Here is a 24,707-nt window from a genome sequence, read left to right as displayed (position 1 = left end):
CATGACTCTCCAGGGAAGAAGGAACCACAACTGAAGACTTGCCTCTCATTGTATTGGCCTATGTGCCAACTTGCAGTCAATGTGCCTATGGGTAATTTTCTTGACAGCTAACTGACGTAAGAGGGCCTAGCCCGTATTGGTGGTACTTATTATCTCAAGGCAGGGCAGTGGGGGCGGGAGCTTGGGCTGTCTAAGAAAGGTAGCTGCAAGCCAGGGAGCAAGCCAACAGAAAGCAGTTCTCCATCATTTCTGCTTCAGACCCCTGACCTTGAGTTCTTGCCCTGGCTTCCCTCAGTGATGGACAAACCTGCAAAACGAAATAAGCCATTTCCTCCCCATGTTGCTTTCGGTCATGGTGCTTATCACAGGAACAGAAATGCACACTAGACGACCAGCTGAGCCATCCCCCTGGCTCCAGAATCAGAGTTCTTTATTCACACTTCATATCGTTTTAGCTAAAGTACAGGAAGTGTATGCTTTTGATATCCCAATAACACCCATTCCATCCACTCCCAGCTTTGCGTTACTGGCCTCAGTTTTCCTTTCACTGTGTGTTTGGATTAGGAAGTTAAGGGGAAGACATAAAGATAGGAAATACTTGGGAATGCAAAATACTGTTCAGGCCTCTACCTTGGAGCCTTTACTCATTACTGCAACCATGTCTCTACACATCCTTCAAGAACCTACTCAGAGAGCACTCTATGATAAGACCAACACAAAGTAGAGAAACTATTATTCCAACTTAAATGGGTAACTCAAGATCTCCTAACATAATGCAGAAACTTGGTCTCCTATTCCACTTTTTAATATGTTCAAGTTTTAATTTATTTTACCAGAAATTATTTTTACCTACATATTACAAAAACAGCATTCTTTATAATTAAGAGTATTCTAAGGGGCCCAGGTTCAAGGATGACCAGCTCAATTATAAAGCATCTGCACTCTTCACAGTGTCTAAAATCTGTCCAATCTGACCTGAGCATTCACAGGACTTTCATCTTTTTCTCTGTGCATTCATAATCACTTGTGTGCTCGTGTCATCCCTGCTGCACTACAATTCCCTTGACTAGTTGTATCCACAGACTCTCACAAAGGTCACGTATCTCCAACTTACACTGATGAACTGTGAGGAATAACACTAATGTTCATAATTATTCATAGTTTTGAAGAGGGAAGAAGTAAAAAGCAGAAAGATATAATTTTTTTCCTCCTGAATTCAGTCATGGTAAAGTCTTGAGAATACAGTTAAGCCACATCACAGTTCAAGTTTTCCTTTTTCTTTAACATTCCAAGTTTTATACATAAATATTTAGAGCTACATGGACCCACGATGATCTCCTTTTGCCTCATGCAAAGCTAATAAATTGTGTGAAAACTGTGTCTTGATTTTGACCTGTTAACTCTAAGAACCACTGAGACTTTACTACGAGCTCACTGTAGTCTCTATTCGTGGTGGTCTACTCAAAGATGCACACCGGCGTGTGTATTAGGCTGCTTCTCCTGAAGCGGATGGCAACTCTCATTTCTCACTAGGGAAAAGGGAACAAGGCACTGACTTCAAAAGTCAGCTCTAGGCCCCACTCACCAAAGTATTCATCAGCAGGAGGATTTTCCATGTCATAAAGCATCTTCTTGGTCAGGTGCTCAAGCTCATCTTCTGGGCGGAACGATGGCGGAACAGAAGGCGGTCCCATAGGCCCAGGGTGTCCACCCTGAAAGGAAGAAAGCACATAGCCACTTAGTCACGATCTATATACATCCAGTACAGCAAACGGCTCAACCAGGAAGCATTTGTACGGGGGAGGAAGCATCGCATGTCCATCCGTTTGTAGATTCTGGGTCCGATCTTTGACATTCCACTTTATTCACTTGACTTTTCTAGATGAAGCTATCACACATTAGAATCTACGTTTCCAATAGCGGGAATCTAATATTTCAGTAACTGTTAAGAAGTTGCTATGCTATCGTTTATGCATTAATTATCAACATGACCACTAACGACTATGCAACTCAGAGGAAAGCCTGCAGGCACATCCATAAAGACAGAGCATCTCCAAACAGTGCACACTGTCAGGGGTTAAGGGAAGCTTCCTAGGGAAGAACACAGAGAAAAGAGAAAAAACACATAAGACTTCTTACACCAGGTGAAAAAACTTAGATACAACAGAAAGCCTGTAGCCATCATGATTTTCTGTTCGAATTCAACATTTGAGATGGGAAATGAGATGCATTTTACTGGTTCCTGGGATCTAGAAAACATGCAGATTTTGTTCCCATCAAGGAAGCTGAGTAACTTTCCTCCCCAGCGCTGTAGGCAGGCAGACATTGGATGGGAGTGAGCAGCCAGGAGTGTTCAAGCAGCTAGGTGATACTGAAGAAATACAGTACAAGAGGGTGAAACTCGGGCAAGAAAGTATGTGAGGCAATCAAAATCCCAACATGTGCAATGAAAAGAAGGTCGGATGGTAGAGGCAAAGCAGCTTCATGCTGTACACATGAAAGGAAGCCGAGACTTCCCTTCCCTACATTTTTGCCTGTCACTGTCAGTACATCCAGTATCGTCAATCAGGAAATTGTAAAAAGAAAAATGATGATATTAACAGTTCAGAAATGAGGATAGCACTGGCCACTGTCAACGGACAGAGCTAGACAGAGGGTGCGCTTGCTTGATGTTTACACACCCTTGCAACAGTTGGCTGAGAGTCTCTGTCTTCAGAATCACTTAAGGGCAAACAATGCAAAGCTGAAAGCTGGGTATTCCTTCTCCCACCATATTCACTAACCCCAAGGAGTTATCAGGCACAGAATCCTGTAATCTCTTCACAGATGTGATCAGGCCTGATGCTGGTTTTACCTATTTGATGTCTAAGGCATGAAATGAATAAGACGCCATTGGCAGTGGTTTAGTCCTTTACCTATACTATTTTTCCAGTTTTCGAAATGTATATAAATGTATAGTACAGATGTGCAGAAAGTAAAGATCCCAAGAAACACTTTTCTTGGCAATTACTTTTGTTCTAGGGTTTATTCCCTGTTAGTATAGTCACATTAGAAATGGGAAAGAAGTGAACAGATTATGGTTGTGTCAGCTGGCTGCATGGTCTCCTCTTTGTGACACAGGGAAGTGGAAATGCCAATGGATCATAACAGGGCTAGTTATGGTGAAATCAGGACAAGGGACAATGCTTGGCTAACTCATTTCTCCAGTGAACATTAACCATTAAATCTGGAGCACCTTCTCAACTGCAGACATTATTTTGCCCTTCAAGGGTTGCAGTGTACCTTAAGGAAATTTCAGAATAGTTTATCCTTTCATTCTTTTTTCTTCTCATTTTTATTAGTTCTCTGAGAACGTAGGATAATATATTTTGATCCTGGTTATTCTACCCCAAATCCTCCAAGATTCATCCTTATTTTCCTACCTATCCTTGGATATGTGGTCTACCACAGGAGTGTGGTTGACCTACCGGCAGCTAGACAGTTCGGGAAAACAGAGCCCATCACTCCCAGCAGCTATCAGCTTAGGGGTGGGGTTTCATACACACCTATCCTCTTGTGCTGGGGTTTTGTCCAGCTTGAGGTTGCTTAGGTCTGGCATATACTGTTGCAACCACTGAGTTCACATGTACAACCATCCTTCCATGTAGAAGAGACATCGCTTCCTTGTAGTTCTCTGCCACCTCTGGTTGCGACTCCCTTTCTTTGGTATCTTCCTCAATGATCCCTCAGTTTTGGGGAGGAGGAGGAGGCTGGCGTGATACAGATGCCCTATTTGGGGCTGAACATCCTGCAATCTGTTTTCTGCACTTTGACAGTTGTGACTCTATGTTAATTGCTATCTATAGAAAAAAAAAAAAGAAGTTTCTCTGATGAGGATTGAGAGAAGCACCAATCTAAGGTTATAATAGTCACCAGGAGTTGACTGAATACTATGCCCGTTTATAAGAATATCATCATCATCATCATCATCATCAGCAGCAGCAGCAGCAATCATTGTCGTTGTTGTGCCTATGAATTCAGTTTGAGCTGCTCATATAGTCACTGGTGAAAGATCATCCATTGGAGTGCAGCTGAGTTACAGGAGCCACATCCTCAACTCTTCTTTACCAGAAACACCAGCTGCCCTTAGTTCCTTAGGTAGGAGTTAGGGCTTAAGAACCCCTTCCCACGCAAGGCTGGAGTGTTCACTGGCTTGATCTTGTGCAGCAGCTATAGTCCTGAGCTGATGAGTGCAGCCAGCCTGCCATATCCAGAAGACACTGTTTAGCTCTAGTCCTGACTCTGGGCACTTAACAACCTTTCTTCCCCTGCTTCCGAAATGGTTCCTGAGCCTTGGAGAAGGGAGTGGTATGGTTGTTCTGATTGTGGCGGTACAACCTACAGCAGTGGTTCTCAACCCTCCTAATGCGGCTGCCCTTTAAGACAGCTCCTCTTGTTGTGGTGGCCTCCAGCCATAAGGTGATTTTGTTGATACGGCATAAGTGTAATTTTGCCAGTGTTACGAATCCTAACGTACATATCTGATATCTAGGATTTCTGATATGTGACCCCTGTGAAAGGGTCATTCAACCGTCAAAGGAGTCACAACCTACAGGCTGAGAACCACTGTGCTGTAGTGATTTGATCACTACACTTTCACCAAGCTGTGGATTTTGTGTTACCATTATCTACAGCGCACAGAACAATATTACTGACAGCGATGTTTTCTTTAAGCCCCCTGTGCAGAGGGCCTTAAATCCAAACAGAAGATACTTGTTTACCCCTGTAACATTCACGCTACTGCTGCTTCCATGGAGACATCTTACTGCCCCAGTCATTACTGGAGCTCACAGAGTTCATGGCTAGGCAAGGCAGGTGTTGACTTCTTTACCTTACATTGTGCAAATTATACTTTTGCAATTTATAAAGTGGGACTTCTTTAAAAAGACATAATCAATAACTTCAAGTGATAAAGATATGTTCATGACTACTGAAGATCTGGACTAAGTTTCTAAATAATTTGTGCCAGGTTGACGATCCCAAGAATAGCAAAATGCGTCGAGGGGGTGGGGTGGGGAGGGAATACAAACAGCATTGTGTTTAAATACAGAGCAAAGGGGACAGAAAAAGCATTTGGAATGACTACTGCCCTGTGATACCGGAGTACTTGGAGGCTTCTCTACAAGCTAGGAGCCCACGGTTGAGATCAAGGATAACTCAAAGATGGGTGACCAAGACACAACCCAATTTGCAGTTCTGTAAAAAGCATCTGAATTTGTTAAAGTACAAATTCCCCTCACCAAAGCACCTCAGTCACTGTGAGAAGCAGAGTGAGATAACCCCCAACGGAGATCCCACGAGATGGAAGAGTTCCAGAGCATGGCCAAGAAGGGGCTCTCTACTTTCCCAGCCAGGAAGGGACAAACAAAGATGACCACGGGGGCTATGGCTTCCCACCAGGTGTGCAATAAGAGGAGAGGCAGAGTCCAACTTATGTTAGCAATCTAAACCCAAATTCTACCCATGCACCAAACAGAGAAGTGCTGGAAAGGCATCAACTGTCACTGCTAATAGCAGCCAGGTTTGCTGTTTTATTTCACCCAAGTTACTAAAGAGCACATGATAATCCTGCTTCCAAAGGACATACTTTATTACTGTTTTAGACTATGTATTCAATTTTTTTTTCCATAAACAAGAGGGAAGATACTAAACCCATTTTCCACAAGACTAGGCCAGAAAGCTAGATTTTTTTTTTTCTACCCTCAGCACTTACATTTCAAAAAAGACTGCCTTCAAAGTACTCTTGTCAGTATTTCACAGATTTTTTTTTTAAGTATCATCCTTTTTATTCTTCAAATATTCTTGCCTATTTTGCTTGCCAAATTTAGAAAGGCTCTTTTCCATTTAAAATTTACTTTTTGATGTTGTCTGACTTATCATGGTGATATGTCCTGATAAACTCATTTGTAAGCTGAAAACATTATAAGTCAAAGGAGTCTTTGCTGTACCCTGCAAACTGGCCATCTTAGCATAACAATGCAGCGTAAGCATTGGCTGTTTGTCATGTGATATGTGGCCCAGTGGCAGTTGTAGCCCAGTGCCATTGTGTAGCACCTTGAGAGAATATCCTTAGCCTGGGAGATGAAACACCCTAGATTTATGTGATTTCTATAGAATTGATGCCACGTTTACAAAACATGAAGCTTGAAAAAAAAAAAAAATGCAAGCGGAATCACAGTTAAGCTTGGAACCAAACCTGCACTTTTAATTGCAAATTAATGTCTTATAAGGAAGGACCTACATGATTTCACAGTGTTTCTGCATTTTGTCTGCATGACTCTCCTACCACCACCCCTCCCCCATTCCGGGTAGAATACTGAACAGCTGTGGAGTGAATGCTGGGAAGCTGCAATATTCCTTAGGTAAGAGGTGGATTTTTCACGCTGAGGGAGATAGTCTAGGGCACTATCTCACTTCAAGTCCTATAAGAAGTATTTTACTTTTCACTCTGCTAGGCAGACTATCTCTGTAATCTCTCCTTTTCAATACAGATTAGAGCTCATGATGTCTTAAGGATAATGAACAACTGTGTCCAAACTGTTAATTTTCAAAGGAGCAATTCATAGCACAGTTTAGGGTACCAACATACAATTTAAAATTTGTGATGGGTCACTAGAATGGGACGATGTCCACCGTTTTCTGAAGTCTTCATTCTGAAGAAGTGTGAACAGCTGTTCCTGTGACTGCTCACTTGCAGGACTCTGTCTAAGGTGCGTGCTTTCATATATAAGTAATCTTAGCTGCTTAGATGATGGCTCTGTAGGACATGCAAGCACGCTTCATGAATGAGAAAGCTGCATAGGTCAAGTGGGTTAGTGAGCAATTCTGTGGCAGACTACCTCTGAGAAGTAGTAGAACTTGGACTCCATGGCGAGCCAAGGTGGGTGTACATGTGCTACAGTGCAATATACCTCAAGGTCCCCCACTAGCATCTTAAGCCCTTCTAGCTGTATTGTTTGATAGTAATTTAGAATTTATCTACTTACTCTTATATAAGCCAAGATTTTTATCTATGTGAGTAAAGGTTTATTGCTCAGTGTGAAACAAACAAAGCCAGCCTATGTTTTTCTGTAGGAAAAGAGGATGTTCTTTTTAAATATTCACATTAATCACCAGTATTGTGTTCTTTGAAATGTCTGGATCACTTAGCGAAGGCACAAGAGCATCACAGGCCAAACTGGTAAGCTGTCGAAGGGACAGACTTTAGTCAACTCCAAACTTTTCTTAAACTACACTTCCTAAGAGCTTGCTAAGTGCCAAGAACTGCAAATAACCATGTCAAATTATTAAGAGCTTCTACCTCTGACAACTTAAGAGTTGTAGAAGAAAAAGCCCCACTGGAGATGATCACACCCATATAAAAATGTGTAAATACTGAGATGCAGGTATGATTCCAGTGTCCGGGCCTGACAGGAAAAGGCTGCTGGGATACAGGAACCATTGTTCTTGAAGGATAAATTAGGTTTCATAAGACAAAGAAAGGGGGAAAGGGAAGCAGCACAGGAACAGTGGACATAGAACGAAGGGCAAGACTCAGAGGGGAAAAGAGCTGTAATGAAGACAGCAGCTAGTGCCAAGTCTTCATTTTAGAGAAGAGAAAATTATCATGAGATTTTTGAGTGGTTCAACCTTTGTTAAAGATATGCATACAGCAGAACATTTTTACATCACAAGGTTATTTAAAAATGCAACCAGGACTGGGGGTATGGCTCAACTCGCACTGCGACCACAAAGACTTTAATTCCTAGGATCTATGTGTTGTAAAAAGTAAGGCTTGTCACTGGGGAGCCAGAGCCAGGCCTACTTGGTGATCTGAAGGCTAGATTAAAAACAAAAAAACAAAACAAAACCACAACAAAAATACCAAGCTAGGGAACTCGGCTAGAAAAGACACTTGCAACAATGCGACACCCTGAGTTCCACCCCCAAGATCCACATGGTAGAAGGAGGAAAAGGACACTCAAATGTTAGCCCCTGAGTTCCACATGCACACCATGACACCTTCCTCCAAATAAATAAATGTAGAACAAAATGAAATTAAAAAAACACTCAGTGCACAGCAAGGTGGCTCAGGCACTAAAGGTACCTGTCCCTGGCACTCACATGGTAGCAGGGCAGAGCCCACTCCCCCAAGTTGTCGTCCAACGCTCTGGCTATGTAACTGAAATAATAATAAAGACAAAATCAAGGTGGATGACTATTGAGTAATGACACCCAGGGTTGTACTCAGGCCTCTACAGTCATGCACACATGAGTGCATGTGTGTTCAAGTGCATAAGCATGCATGTACTTGTGCACGCACAAACACATGCACACAGGTATGCATGCAAGCAATAAAAATGTATCCAGACATGAGGGTATTTCTGGGCAACTAGTAACTAATATGACTTTAAAGGCCTTTGATATTTACTTAGTGTGGCTAACTACTGACTTCCTTCTTATCTCTAGGCACACAGGGACCATTGCTAATTCCCAGGCAGAAGTTGACTTAGTTCTTAGTTACTGGACAAAGAAGAGGCCTCAACCTCATAGGTGAGCTGCTTCACACTATTACAATTTTGAAAATGGATATTGATACCGTCAAAGGCCGATACTGAATGAAAGTCATTGGAAACTGAGTGGTACTATTATATTTATGCATTTGTGTATTTTCATATATACATACACATACATACACACATATAGAAGATATATGTTATACACTATATATACATATATATACACACACATATATATCAGATAAAGGACTCAACCACCTACAGATTCTGGTCTTCACTGGTAAACTGTTGCCAAGGTAACTGCCATTAGAAAAGACACATTATGATGCCAAATATACAGTCATATGCAAGTCTATGTTTTTGGAAAGTATTATGGGTAGCCTTGTGCAATACAAATGGACAAAATCCGTGTAAACAAGGAAAATTTGGATCATGCAGGGTCATTGGCCAAATTCTGCCAAGACAGGGTAAGCAAGTCCTCAATAGTTCCTGCCTCATAAATATGTCTGTCAGATGTACTGGGCCAGAAGGCTGAAGATGATGCTCCACCAATAGAGAGAGGTTTGGGTGACTGCTCAGCTAGCAAACTGTATCTGCCATCTTCTCATTTGGGAAGCTACTAACTTGCACTACTAGTATACTCAGATAACCAATTTTATTTCTTCTCCAGTCTCTGATGGGGTTGAAGACCAGACATTTTAGTTTTGTAATTAAGCTTAGTTGTTTAGGGGGTTAAGATTTTTTTAGGTCTAGATAGATGTTTCAAGTTGACAACGAAGAGATATGATAGATACTGATTTGCATTCAGAATTTTAGACTCACCAAGATAGGAAAGATGTTTCCTTCAAGGCTGCCAAATACAAATAGCCGAATCATTATGAATGTAACATCTACCTGACTCCTGATTGTCTCATGGATCTTTTTGCTGTAGGTAGTTTATTGTATATGTGTGTAATAATATAAATATAAATGTAACAAATAAAATTAAAATAAGACACACAGCGACTTTCACCCAGCACAGTCACCAAACATTTCATTATGCTTGTAGCACTTTGTATAGTCTAATACAGGACATGAGTATATTATTACATGACATCTGACTATCTTTAATATTTTTCTGTGTTTAATGTGACTGAAGACGTTTACTGAATTATTTTCATTTCCTTGGCATTGTTTTTTTTTTTTCATGTATACAGTATTCTCAAAGATTCCTTGAATCTACTCCACCGTGTGATTGTGACCATAATATAGCATGTGCCATTGTCCACCTTGAGAGTGAAATCACACAGCTCTATATTTAGAGCTATTTTGTAGTCTTTAAAAATAGATGCACACTGAGTCAGTGGAAACCTCGTCAATAAGAGGTTTCCATCAGAAGAGGACGCAAACCACTTGTCAGCACCCTTTGAAGCATCCAGCGCTTTCTTCAGTGTTCTGAGTCTGAGTAAGCAGCGGGCAGCTTGCAGGTCTTCTGCAGCCTACTGAACTTTCACTACACTTGGGTTTACGAAATCAAGAGCCTATGAAGGCTAACCATGACCTTTCCCTGGGTAGAAAAGGAAAGTTTCAACTAACACTCATTTGGGAGCCGGGTGGGTTGGCAGAGTTTGCTATGTAACCAAACTGGCCTGAACCTTTCTATGCAGTCCGAACTGACCTGAAAGCCACTGTCCTCCTGCCTTAGCTTCACCAGTGGTAGATTACAGGTACGAGGAACCACAGCCCCAGTATCTTTTCTGAAGAAAGAAGATGTATGATCAGGGGCTTTTACTAAGATGCGGAGTGGAGGGTCCCAGGCCAATACCCACTCCCTTCAATGAAGCTTCCTTCCAGCACTGTAGCTCAGTGTTCGAAGGACCAATATTATGAAGTGGTCATTCAATAACCACCATTGTATCAGCTTCTCCCGGTACTGACGATGACCTTGCTTTTGGGTCCTTTTCCTCCTGTGTCCTTACCTGCTGTTGACTTCTGACCTACACAGTACTACACACTTGAACTTACTGAGTCTGAATCTTAGCAGAACAGCACCATCCAGGCAAATAAAACTGCAGGAAAAAGCAGCCAAAATATACTGGAAGATTCCCTGATAATGAATGCTCTATCATTTTTGGTAGCAAAGATGCTCATTTTTCTTGTCCATTTGTAATGATGTACAAGCGACTCCTTCTCTTCGAAGGAAAATGACTTCAATTATGTGTTCTTGCAAAAAGAAACATTGAAATTATCTTCTCTTCAAAAGGTAGAATTAGCCCCATTTTAGAGCTGAAAGCTTGCCAGGAAAAAAAAAATATATGTATATTTCTGATAGGCACGCCCCTCCCCACCTGCCGGTATGTAGCTGTGTCAGGTTTGCACTTTACCATTTCCTGTGGCTGCTTCCACTTCTAGACTCTTAGTTAAGGTCCCAGTCTCCTTTTGATGTCTCACTGGGATGAAGGACCCTTTCTGGCCAAGGGTGAAAGGCATGCTGGGCTACGAGTTGTGTTTCAGATTATAGCAACTGACCCCCATTGATGGGTGATGGAGAAGTCATGAGGTAGGAGAGGGAAGTCTGCTTGACACTGCCAGAGAGGACACGCAACCTCTACTACGGTCATTTTTTTTGTCCTCGTGCTACGTGTTGCTGTCTCTAAAACCACAGTTCTTAAGTTAAAGCTGCAGTCACTGGAGAGGACTGATGAGTCTATATTTCAGAAAGGGGGGGGGCATATTGAACAGCTACCTGTAGTCATAGCACACCGAGGTTTTATGATGCTCTAACAAGCCGAAGTGGCTCCCACCTCCCGTAGTTCCCATTTTTAGTGTCCCATGTCACAGGCAGTGGCTTCAAGCGTGCCTATGCTTGCTGACTTTGAGTTATCTTTATATCTTTGAATCTCTAGGATTCTGCTTTTTCCATTATGGAATGTCTCATCTGTACACTGAAGGGTAATTTATATAATTCATACAAAGAAGCACTGTATATCACTAAGCATTGCTGTTATAGTTAGTAGAGAGGACCATAGAGCTAAGTGGCGGTTTTCTTCTTACTACCTTTCCACCTTTTCTTTCTTTCTTTTTTAATTTTATTGTTTTTCAAGACTGAGTTTTACTGTGTAGCCTTGGCTGTCCTGGACGCGCTTTGTAGACCAGGCTGGCCTCGAACTCATAGATATCGGCTTGCCTCTGCCTCCAGAGTGCTGGGATTACAGACAGACCTGCGCCACCACACCTGGCTGACCACCTTTCATCAGTGTGGTATCCCTGACCTTCACACATTGTTTTATCAATTTACATAACAACTATGAGTAGCAATCTGCCTCCACAAACTGACAGTGGTAAATGCATGCTTTGTGGATCCTCTAAACTGCTGACCTTCCTGTACAGTACCTTTGACACTTGACATATAAAATAGTGACATAAGGGTCATGTTAGATGGAGGAGAGAGTAACTTTCTTCTCCCTTTCCTGCCTGTATGAATCCATGGTACATAGCAATCACCCTACAGCTCCTGTTCTTATCCCAGGGTGACTCCTTGGGAGAAAGCAAGCTAACCCTGGGAGTGAGAGGAGCCCACTCAATTTGCTCTACAGGAGACTAACAGAACTGATCTGTATAATAGTGTGATGGCTAAAATCTACACGTTCTATAGCCAACAGTTAGGCTTTACACATGCTATGCAAAGAGATCTGCCATTAACAAAGGCAGAAAAATGCAAGAGGGATAATGCAGAAATCTGATGAATGAAATAAACTGCTTGTGGTTGAATTTTCCAGTCAAATCATATCTTTGCTATGCCCCACATAGGTGGCAGTGGCTTCCTAAGGGAACTGGTTTCATCTTAATTTGGTGGCCTGGAAAAATGCAGCAGTTCTTTGCCCCTCTGTTGGGATGCAAGGTGTGAAGACATGTGTTGCTGCATGGTGGTGGGGGTGGAGGATTTTCTGGATTAGAAGGCATACCCCTTGATTGATTGATTTGATTGATTGATTGACTGACCGACTGAGACAGAGTCTCATATATCTAGGCTGGCATTATCCTTGCCACACAGTGAGGCTGGCATTACCTCTCCCTCCTTGAGTGTTGGGCTTACAGGTGTGCATCACCACGCGTGGCTAAGAAACTATGCTTTTAAATAAACAGACACCATAGTGTTTTCTCTTACTTGTCCTGTAGCATTGACCTTGTTTCTAACTTGCTGTCTGTTCAAAATGAGGTTGCCCCATTCACTTGTTCTTAAGTACTTTTAGCCTGCCCATGTTTCTTGCTACCATAATTTTCAGAGTATATTAAAACAGACTATGAACACAAAAAAATAAAAAGCAGATACTAGAAGAAGTTCAGCAAAGTGTCCACAGGGTTTACAGCAGGATGGGTTATTCATTGTTTGTTTAAAAATAATTTTAAAGTGTCTATATAGAATATAATAAAGTAAACAACAAATATACTTTTTAAAGCATGAGGTTCTAGTCTCTTCTTTATTTCTTTCAGTATGAAACCAGGAGAGCAGGGTGAATCGGAGTGTGGGCAGGTTGGAAAAGAAAATGGACTGAGCTTCTCCGTCTTCTATGTACAGAAACACGTTCCCACTGCACAAGCTGTTTCCAGCTAGTGGAACTGACAGATGCCTGAACGTGACACAAGACACTCAAATAACATGCAAATCCATTTTCAGTTTTAATATGCAAATATGGTGCTTGGCACATCACTTTCCATGGCTGAGGTAAATTTCAGTTTTTGAGTTTTTCATGGGAAATGCAAACCAGCAAACAAATGGTTAACCCCCCACCCCCAGCACCTTTCACCTAACACAAGGTGGTTTTCATTTGAGTCAGAGGGGTATCTTGCTCAGCAACCCAAGGCACCTGGGAAGCAAAGGAAGGGCCAGTGCTTTGTGATGTGAAAATGCTACCCTCTACAAACAATTCTACCCTCCCATAGATGATCATATCGGATACCGAAGAGTGCAGGGATGAAAGCAAGGTGCTTAGTGGATAAGAAGAAAAAAGAAATTTTTGTTTGACCAGTGAGTAGCAAATCAAAGAAGCCCAGCCTAGTGGGAAGACAAACATCTGGATGGAGACAAAAGGAGGAACCAGCCAAAAGTCCTTGTTTCTAGGGTATCAGGGCAGTAAGGAAAACTGTAGACTCTAATTAAATCTGCATTAAATTAGTGACTTAAATCCGCACCAATATCAGTAATTAAAGTGGTATTAAGGCAATCATCATAGTGCCTGTTAAATGTCTAGTTCAACAATTCAGAATTCAGTCAGGAAATCAAGGCATATGAGGGAAAGACGAGAGAACAAAGTGAAAGGCCGGTTACAATCCAGTGCGGCTAAGGTGCTTCATGGATGCGCTCTTGACTCTCCTCCCCTGTGCTTTAATTCCACATCCACAAATCAACAGTTGGTACCCAGGGCAAGACACATATTTTATCCAATATGTATTGGGTATTTATAATATAAATGTGTGTTAATAGAACTTGTGAGTTAAGATGGCCCATATAAGGCACTGCATCCGGTGGTAGATAAGAATTTATTGTCGCTCTCAAGCATTTCGAGTCTGTGTGAACGGTATGCAAAAAACACCCCTGGACAATATGGATTCAAGAGTACAGAAATGTCCTTGTTGCCAAAACACGACAAGATGATCAGAGGCTTGAATTAGGACTTGGAGTGATAGAATTCAGGGGAAAGAAACCACTCTGAGATTAAGTTTCCCTTGGATTTCTTCACTTTTCCTCAGTTTATAAGCAACCTGGGACAACGCTGACAAACACCAGAGTTTCACCATCACAGGATGAGCCTCGGGTTTCCCTTTCTGGTCCATTCTCTTCGCCACCCCCACCTTTCTTTATTCACTACGAAGAAATAAATCAAATCAGCGGTTTGTTAACTGACTATGGAGAGTGATTTAGATAAAACCACACCCACAAGTGGCAGAGCCCTCAGTTAACCATGAGCCTTCTGATCTGAGCTCAGTGTTTTTCCACTGATGTACAGCTATCTTTATATATTCATTTAGAAATATGAAACTTACATGATCTATCATAAAGGTTAATCAAGACAGTCAACCTCACTGATTAAAGCATGATGCTAATTATACCAGAGGCTGGAGACTAACGTGGCCCTTCTTTACTTTCAGAAACACTGATTGTGGTGTAATGGAGAAAGTGTAGGCCTTGGGGCAGAGAAATGTGAAATCACACCACTTACTCTGTACATTTCATAAGTTGGTTTTGTTTCTTAAAATCATCATCATCATCATTATTATCATTATTACTTTGTTAAACTTACCATTAGCTTCTCCAAATATAAACGCCACGAGGGGACAGGCAGAGAAGGGGGAAACAGACACCCCGTTTCAGAGCCGTCATGAGCAGTGCGCACATGATACATCCCGTGCGCTAGTATTTGTCAGTGGCTCATGATAATTTCTGTTAGATGTTCATACCACCTGTCAAGTCTGAGCCATGGATGTCTCTCAAATGTGGCGGGAAGATGGAAGGCAGAACAGGAGCGACTTAGTGTCACTCATCAACACTGCCTCAGGGGGAAGGAAGACCATGAGCTGATGCTGAACCTAACAATCAATCAGCCATATAACGCAACCCTCTGTTCAAAGGGATGTTTCCATGAGTTCTGAGAGCCAGGCATGCATTAGCACTTCATTTATGTCCTGACTTATAACTTTGAAAACTGAAAGTAATTAGGGTGCACTATTTAGCAGGGACTAGATAATGCTTGAAATACTTCAATTAAATAGTTCACTTAATCACCAAACAACTTTGATAGGCAGTCACAGTGACTTGCCAAGCGGGGGAACTGAGGTACGAGTAATTTGGTAGTAAGTGAGGAAGCTGGGCTTTAACTCAGGCTTGGGCATCATAGAAACTGAAGTTTACCACAAGGGTAAGCTATATTTTCGCCACAGTAGCGCTTTTATTTTATTTATTTTTTATTTTTATTATTTTTTTATTTTATTAATTTATTCATATTACATCTCAATTGTTATCCCATCCCTTGTATCCTCCCATTCCTCCCTCCCTCCTATTTTCCCCTTATTCCCTTCCTCTATGACTGTGACTTAGGGGGCCCTCCTCCCCCTGTATATGCTCATATGGTATCAAGTCTCTTCTTGGTAGCCTGCTGTGCTTCCTCTGAGTGCCACCAGGCCTCCCCAACCAGGGGACGTGGTCAAATATGGGGCACCAGAGTTCGTGTGAAAGTCAGACCCCACTCTCCACTCAACTGTGGTGAATGTCCTGTCCATTGGCTAGATCTGGCAGTAGAGTTTTTATAAACCTTCCCTTTTAAGGGATTTACTTATATATTACAAAGTCTCATCAATGGAAACTTTCTTCAGAGAAAACACTATGTTTTCTGCATAAAGATGAAGGGTATGCATCCAATGCTGAGAACCGCGCCCACTTTTAACGTCTTCATTCACAACTGAGCACAGCCAACCTCTTCTTCAAAAGCCGATACAAGAATCAAAGCTAAACGTCGGGATAGAAAGAAAAAGGAAAAAAAAATACATAAAAAAGTCTTTTAAATTAAAATATCAAGTTCAGGGTCATCTTCTAATGACCAGTGGGACAAGATTTCCTGCCGGGTTCTGGCCTAATAATGGATAAAATATTATGGCAGTACCCTACTCTCCCTGAGAACCAGCGCTCCATAAAGTTGAGGAGGCAACTGTACATTTGCCACACTCTGTAGCATTTCAGAAACAAAATCCCCTGGAGATCATTTGGTGGCTAATGAGCCCTTTGATTTGTGTGAGAGAGGAGAGAGAGAGAGAGAGAGAGAGAGAGAGAGACAGACAGACAGACAGACAGACAGACAGACAGACACTGAGGAGGGAGGCTGTGCTGTTCAAGGCTATCTAAAAATGGAGGGTGAAACTGTGGAGAAAAATTTAGATCGGAAAGCAGGTCCAACTGAAAACTGGTTTATTCCTCTTTCCACCTGAGAAGGCCCTCTCAGAACGGTGGCACACTCTAGCTGCTCTGTAAAGTGTGCCCATTCCTGTCAAAAAATCGTGGGAGCCCTAATCTACATTGATGCATTGTGTGGGATCCCAAGATGGAAGCTGCTGTAAAGTGAAGCTCATTGCTGTTATTCTTGGCGAGTGTACACAGACCGGCAACAGCTGGCGCAGACAGATGCGGTCTACAGCAAGTTCCGCATCTGGCTGTGCTGCTGCCACTCCTGTACAGCGTTCTTCTTCTGACCAACAAGGGGCGTTCCTCCTCAGCTCATGTACCCCATGGGCTGGATGCGGACAAGGTGAGGCTAAAGCCCAAGCAAGTGAGCTCTAAGGCTTCTCTCTCCATCTGTTTCCATTGCTATTTCCCAATGATTTTGACTTTCTAAGAAAAACACTACTGGTTTATGGAAAGATTTTCTTTATTTGGGGGGCGGGGCGTGCATTAAGAGTGCCAGGGAGTTGCAACAGTAATATTTATAAAATTGCTACTTTGTATACAAATTCTTCCTTTCATCTTTGAAATAAGTTAGCGAAGGAGTTATTTTTGAGGTTTTATTTATATTTCCTTTTGTGGCTTTAAGAAAGTATGTTCTAAGTAAGCATGCAAATAGGCTTCATTACAGCATCGGCATACATACATGACACTATAGTTTGCCTTCATTGGCTCCTTCCCTCCAATGGGTTCCCTTTCTTCCTCTTCTTTCTTTTCTCAATTTATTTATTTGTTATTTCTTTATTGTGTGTGAGCATGTGAGTGCACGTGCCTGTGGAGACCAGAGATGGCAGGTCCCTCTGCAGCAATGGTTCTCAATCTGTGGGTCATGAACCCTTTGGTGATCACATACCAAATATCCTGAATATCAGTTATTGACAGATTCGTTACAGTAGCAAAATCAGGGTTATCAAGTAGCAATGAAATAATTTCATGGTTGGGGGTCCCCCTACAACATGAGGGGCTGTACTAAAGGGCCGCAGCATTAGGAAGGTTGAGAACCACGGCTCTGGAGCTTGAGTTACGGGTAGTTGTGAACTGCCATTTGTGGGTGCTGGGAACTCAGGCTCTCTAGAAAAGCAGTATGTACTCTCAAGTGTGGAGCCATCTTTCTAGCCCTTTATAATATTATCGTTGCTGTCTTGTCCTTAGGCTTTTGACTCCATGTGTTCCTTTTCCCATGAGAAGCGCTCTGGTACCTCACTTCACAAATGAGGAGGAACTAGGAAACGGTGAGCTGGGATAAAGAGGGGTAGGATTTCTAATGAATCACACAGATTCTAGAAACTTCTTCACTCCTAGAGACTGAGAAGGCAATCCAGGGTATTAGGATAATCAGAATGAAATGTGTGTGCTGTAACTTGAGTCCTGTGAATACAAGCGTAGTGTCACGTCATCATCCTGAACAGCACGGAGCGCCTCACGGTGACTAGCTCCATCATTCTGCTCTGAGTGATAAGTCGAAACTGTGTTACTAATGGTTCTACAGTTTGTCTGATTTACAGATGTTGTGTAGCCCCTGACCCAGGTCTCTCGGCGTTCTCTTCCCACTACAGAGAGTGCGTCACTTTGAGTCTTCAGCTTCCAGTACTTTTTGACAATTTTGACAACCCACAAGGGCTCTTGAGAAGAGTAGGAAACATGAGGTGTGTGTTGCACACTGGTGCAACTTGGCACGGCTATAATTACAGCGAGATGCCTGTAGATAACAGATTATTATAAGAGTATTAACCAAGTGCCTAGCAGATGTTTTGCTAAAAGGACTAATGAGATACGGGTCCTGTGCTCTTGGAGAGAAGGAAAGGAAAAACAAAACAAAACAAAATATCAAACAGAGAAGTGTCTCTAGATCCAAGGCAAAATGTTGTAATTCCGTGCTATTCTTCTCCTCCAGAGAAAAAGGGATGTTGCAGTTGAGGTAATGGACACTCATAAGAGAAAGTACCATTTGAACTATGTCTTGAGCAGAGGTAGAACTGGGACATAGTGAGAGGTAGAAACACAGCATTTTCAGTGAGGATGTGAGGAGGAAGAACAAGCAGACCATGCTGGCAGCATCTTTTCCCTCAGGTCAGCACAAGGTCATACTGCTCACTCTCTCTGTTCCTCATTGGCTTTATTGTCCCACAGAAGGAGGCAGGGTATTTTCATGAAGGGGTGGAAATTGTCTGCTGGTAGCATCAACCCACACACGAGTCTGCCGAGCGAGCTGTCTGCGCATCACCTCAGGACGGTGGCGCAGCAGGCCAGCTGTTCCAGACGAGGCCAAACATTACTCACTGGAATGCATGCTCTTGCTGCTGATTTTTTAAAAAGTGATGACTTTAATGAGAGGCTAGAGAAAACGAGCCTGCAAGAGGTGGTGGTGATTTCTGATGCCAACAACCAGCAAGCAGAGGAAGGGCTCAGGGTGAGGTGGGGAGAAATCTGAGTGCCCTGGGACTTCACTGAGATGGCCATGCTTCTGCACGAGAGAGAAAGAGAGAAAGAGTAATAACAGAAGCTGGGTTACTTTTATTTTTTTTCCCCTTTGGCAGTTTCCATAGACTTGTGAAAGTATTTTTATGTGCTGACTTTACATAAGAGCTTAGCTGAGCAAGTCTCCATCCACTGCTTTGGCACCCACATTCCTGTGCACGAGGCATCTTCGTACAACGCTGACATTGTCATAGAAGACAGGTTGAAAGGGTCCAATGTCAAAAGCCTCTACAACTCGATCTATAGTCACATGTAGTAACCAGGGGTTTCTTTCTTTCTTTGTTCCTTTCTTTCCTTTTTTCCCTTTCTCTTTCTTTCTTTCTTTCTTTCTTTCTTTCTTTCTTTCTTTCTTTCTTTCTCTCCTCCTCCTCCTCCTTTTTTCAACAAGAAAAGTATAGAAAAAAGTATATACAGAAAGTAAGACATAGGAGCCTGGCTAGTAAGACCTCTAGATTCTTCTTTGCCATAAACCTTTCATCCTTTTCACACCTGTTTTTTTTTTTCCTTTTCAACAAATTATGGAGCAGAAGTAATATCATGCAAACATATAAGATGCACAAGAGGACCCCCAAATCCCTCCCACACATCCCTAGGCTCTTTCAACATGACAGCTAAATGTTTTAAGACTCATTTATTTTATGTGTATGAGTGTCTCTGCTTGCATGTGTGCATGTGCACCATGTTAGTGCCTGGTGCTTGTGGACGCCAGAAGAATCTATTCGATCTCCTGTTCCTGGATTTATGAATGGTTACAAGCCACCATGTGGGTGGTGGAAACTGGGTCCTCTGCAAGAGCAATAATTCCTCTTCACTGCCAAGCCACCTCCCCAGAACGATGACAACAAAAATTTGCTAAGGGTAGTTTTACTCTAAATGCATGCAATGCACCCATTTTCCCTGCTTAGCTATTCTCCCTTTGCCCTCATTTAGCAATGAGAACCGAAAGCACCAAGGTGCGAGTAGAACACTCTAGCTCCCACAGCCAAGTCCAAGCCTAGCCCAATCCCTGGCCTTAGCACAGGGTGGCACACTTGACGTGTGCCACTGTAGGTATGTTTCCCCTTTCTCTATTTCCAAGCTTGGTCATGGTGTTATACTGCACTCATAACTAAAGGTGACAATTTATTGGCCCAGTTTCCACAGAATGAGCAGAGAAGTGGCAGGTGCTACTTGAGCGCAGAAGTGAGGGTAAGGCGTGCTACGGAGTACCCCACGGTTCAACAGTGCAGACTGACATTACTGTGCAGTTGATATTGTTTCTCTATAAGAAAATGTGGAAAGTCACGAGGCCTAAGTGGCAATACAGAGCTGCCTGTAAAGATGATACTGAAACGGAGAAACAGAGACCAAGGCACTTGAGCAGCCTGCTGAGGAGTACAGGAAGAACATGATGCTCAGCCAGGTCTGTCTGGCTCTGACCTTTGTGTTCTTAACAACTAAAGTACTTCTGGAAGGAGGACAGATGCAGCAAGCAAGGCTGCAGAGGCAGTGCTCTCCCTGTATGTCATTTTGACTACTGAGATTTGGGGACATATTTATAGAACCTATCCACATCTGCGACAAGCTATTTACCATCCTTTAGAATGCGAGAGAAGGGAATGAGGAATTAGGCCAACTTCTCTATTTCAACTTGTAGACTGAAGAAACACTGAATAGATTTTTTTTTTTTGAGAAACTAGTGGTAAACCCTGCTAATAGATTTCTTTAGACAAATGGAGCAGATCCTTTGAATAAGGTGTGATTTTTCTCTTTATATCAACAGATACTCCATGCTACTATAGCAAACTTACACTCAGTTACACCCAGCTCTAATTCCTAAACAGCAACAGCAGGGGGACAGATCATGTGACTGAGGTACTCTGTAGTGCAACAACATTGGACTCAGAGACCACATCCAGCCCACACCTAAGCTTCCGGTTCTGCAGCCCACTGGTTCTAACTTGGATAAAGGAGAATTGGACATGACTGGCCAGTGGCAGCAATATATAACTACCTAAGTGCTTGTTAAACATAAATATTGACGAGACTCTGAGTGGAAGACAATGTTCATGACTGACACAGTCTCCCTTATCAAAGCCACCGGCACAGACGACAGTGTTCATATAAGCCAAAGAAGCAGCCTTTAACACCTCATTCTGACTCTACTAAAGCCTGAGGCAGAAAAGAAGCTCAGAGCTCCCAATGTGTTGGGAAGATAAAAATAACTAGCGCTTTTTTTCTCTTAGTTTCTTTGTGCCATTAGCAGGCCATCCATTAGCAGGTGGAAGCGCAGTGAGCTGTAGGACTTCAGGCTAGTCACCAGCCCCTTTCAATCTTAGCCATGCCTCATGATCGGGACTCTTGCAAAGGGTGACAACTCCTACCACAGGGACTGCAGAGACTTTATTTGGAATGAGTGAGTAATGAATTGTAAAAAAAAAGAAAGAAAAAAAATGCTCTGAGGAATAAAGTTCAAGCACAGACTAGAGATGGCCAACACCTCCCCTTTAAGACACTTGTGAGGATGACTCTGTCACTTGCAAATACAATTGATTACATAAGCGCAATCAAATCAACTTTCCCTGCCAAGAAACTTGGTTCTCCTTGGTGAAATAATAGCATTTTGGCCAGAGAGTAAATCTCATCATTTTCTTCTGACTTTGGTTCTGACTTCCACAAGGCACATGCCTGGCATTCAGACACCAGGGCCCTAGCATGGCCCTGGCTGTTAGCTTATAGCCTAGAGTACTGACCAAGCAGAGAATGGATCTGCTGCCAATCAAAACTAACTATCAGATCTCAGGCTTAACTCCTTCCGAATCCAGGGCAGCAAGGGATGAGCCACGCAGCAGTTCACTGAGCACCAACATCAAGAGGAAGAAAACACGTCAATCTTTCTCTTCCTTTTCCCATTCAATCTTTCTACATCCTACATCCCCAAAGAGACAGCTGGAGTGATTATAACATAGGCACTAGAACACGGATTGCAATCTAAGCTTTATTCTGAATCATATACACTTTTCAGATGAACTCAAGTGCCTGCCCTCCAGGAGCTCACAATCTAGTGAGAGAATCAGAAAGGCAACTCAATAGACTGTGAGCTCCTTGGGGGTAGGGACCATCTTTACTCTTCCTTGTCTTGCCACCGTGCAAGATGTCTGCCCATGAAAACAGGCTTTCAACAAGTTCTTCCTAAAAACATGAGCCATAGGAAACATTTCTTTCTCAAAACCACAAGTCTAGCCAGATGAACAGTTTATCTTCTCAAGATTCCATTCCTCTTCATCTATATGCTGACTATTGCTTAGTGCATGACAGCCCTGCCTACACAGTCCCTACATATTCTGTGTGTACTAGCTCCCTCCTTCAATTACCCTGGCTTGTAGGTGCTGTTCAACAGATGGCGGCATGAACAAGCAAATGTAAGGGAGGACATTGCTGAACTGCATCTGAGTCATGAATAGACCACCTTATAAATACCAGGGGCAGGTCAACCAACAAAAGGCATCTATAAGGCCCCAAAGAAGACAATGATTGATTCGGGCCACTTAACTCCAAAATGTCAAAGCCTAAACGACATTGCAAAGGAAAAATTCAATCCTCTTTTACATTAATTAGGCAGATGACATCAGAACAAAACATTTTTCTTTAAACTAGAATATGAGTTATGCCAAGTTCTACCTTCTAAAGGATATGGGTTTCAGCCAAAAGCCCATCATATAGATTATTGTTTTTCTCCTCTCAAGTACTTAGAGGAAATTAAGTCTTCTTTGGCATGCAGCAGTTCTCAGCAAGGTCATGGGTCCTTCTAAAGTGGTATCTGGGGCAGTTAAGGTAAGAAATTTGTCAACAAAAAGAAGACATGTCAGTTATTCCTGAAGATAAGACAACCAGTTAATCAGAGTGGTATGGGGCCACTCTAAGCTTTGTGGGAGAACTCAAACAGTAAGAAACTGAGGACATTCCAAAGTTGGCCTTTCATCTCTGAACCCAGCATTAGAGTACACTATGGTGTGGTACACAGGCAGCCAGGGCGTCTGTCTCTACTGCAGTGAGAACTTGGCATCACGATTTGTTCATTTGTGAAATGAAGGAAGTAGAATGGATCTAGAACATTCCCCTTGACTTAGAAACTAGAAATTATTAGGAAGCAGGGTGAAGCAAGCCTGAGCTAGATTACATGTATGTCTGTTTTGTGATACAGTGAGATTAGCTGGGTCTATCTGTATGACCATGGCTTTAGAATTATCCTCTGTGGCCTGGCGGGCTCAGCAGTGGGTATACAACCAAAGACAAACAAAGCTAAGAGAGGGCCTTTTGGAAAGCCTGACTCTGAGGCCCTCAATCAGCACTCATATTTCTCTTAACCACACGTAAGCCAGCTTCCTTTGGTTTTCCCCCTTAGCTTAAGTCTTGGTGCCTAATACCTGCACGGATGCAGGCAACTTTCACATCCTTCATGTTGTGGTTCCCCTTTCCTCTGTTTTGTTTCAAGCTTCCTGCAAACACCACAGAGATAAGAAAACCAGCAGAAGCCAAGATGTAGCTCGTTCCACTCTTGTTCAGCCTTTGCTATATGAAAACCATGGGGGCCACCAGACGCACTTTCCCACGCTCCCCAGCCTTGCCTAGGCAACTCCACAGCTCTTTACACCACCTGCTTATCAGAATCACTGGGGGCGGAGGTCACAGAAATACATCCCCAAAAGACAATTAGCTCTGTCTCTGTGTGGGGACCAGGAAGTTAACAATGATAGATGGTTTCCCAGCTGGCTCTGAAGGGTGACTAAGGACAAGAACACCTGCTGCTTAAAACATCAGAAGGTGTGAGCTATATCAACTTTTCCTTCTTTACCATGGATGGCCATTGCCATAATATGGATGAGGAAATTGAGCATCACACAGGTGAGAGATGACAGCATTTCTGTTCAAGGCTATGTGACCCCAGTCCACGGCATAAGGGATTGAGGGCTTGTTGCCCTGACTGTATCAAAATACCCTATGATTTCTCTCCAGAAACATCTATCATAGATCATCCTGTAAAATAAAGCACAGTGGTAATTCAGAGTTTCACCTTAAAGAAGCCTAGAATTTTCTGTGCCTTCCATTCTCGTTGGTAGAAGCTGGTAGCTACAGAAAGCCAGCTATAGGAAGTGCTTCTTTGTCAAGTTTCATTATCAGTATTTCATACCATTATACATAATCATAAAGGCTATATTTATTGGCAGTTGAGTGCAGGGCACTGGACCAAATATTTTAAGTAGATTATTTTATTTAATAATCAAAACTTCCTGTGAATAAAATGCAGTTAATGCCCCCATAATACGGATGAGGAAATTGAGCATTACATAGGTAATGAGTGCTATCATTTTGGTTCAAGGCTATCTGACCAGAGCTCCAGGCATACTAGGCCAAGGGGATATTACCCTGACTATATCCAAATTGTCACCACATAGAGAACGGCTCACAGATAAAATCTTATAGGAAGTGATAAACCAAAAATTATTTAAAGAAAAGCAAGGAAAGTATCCTAAGAGGGGATGGATGGAAGACGTAGGCAACCTGAATCCTCTGCTGGCTGAGGCACACAGAGCTGACACGGAGTTTGTGCGCAAAGCTTCTCTTGGGATAGCATGCTTAAGCAGTTGCTTTCTGACCCCAAACTGAGTTCTGTTATGGACATAGGCTATAATACCTCTGTTAAGCTGGCCCTGCAGCCATGCTGGCCTCGTGGTGCCATTTAG

General features: G+C 42.5%; 1 protein-coding gene across 1 annotated transcript in view; it reads right to left on the bottom strand.

Moving 5' to 3' along the window:
- Positions 1-24,707, bottom strand: part of Lpp (LIM domain containing preferred translocation partner in lipoma) — a 441,832-nt gene that overhangs the window by 141,711 nt on the left and 275,414 nt on the right. The window contains exon 6 of the mRNA XM_051150787.1: positions 1,586-1,712. Coding sequence (XP_051006744.1) covers positions 1,586-1,712 — 127 coding nt within the window. The remainder of the gene's footprint in view (positions 1-1,585; positions 1,713-24,707) is intronic.

The sequence above is a fragment of the Acomys russatus genome, chromosome 8, assembly GCF_903995435.1.
Source record: "Acomys russatus chromosome 8, mAcoRus1.1, whole genome shotgun sequence".
NCBI lineage: Eukaryota > Metazoa > Chordata > Mammalia > Rodentia > Muridae > Acomys > Acomys russatus.
Note: the sequence above shows the minus strand (reverse complement) of the source record. Positions and strands in the feature narration are given on the sequence as shown.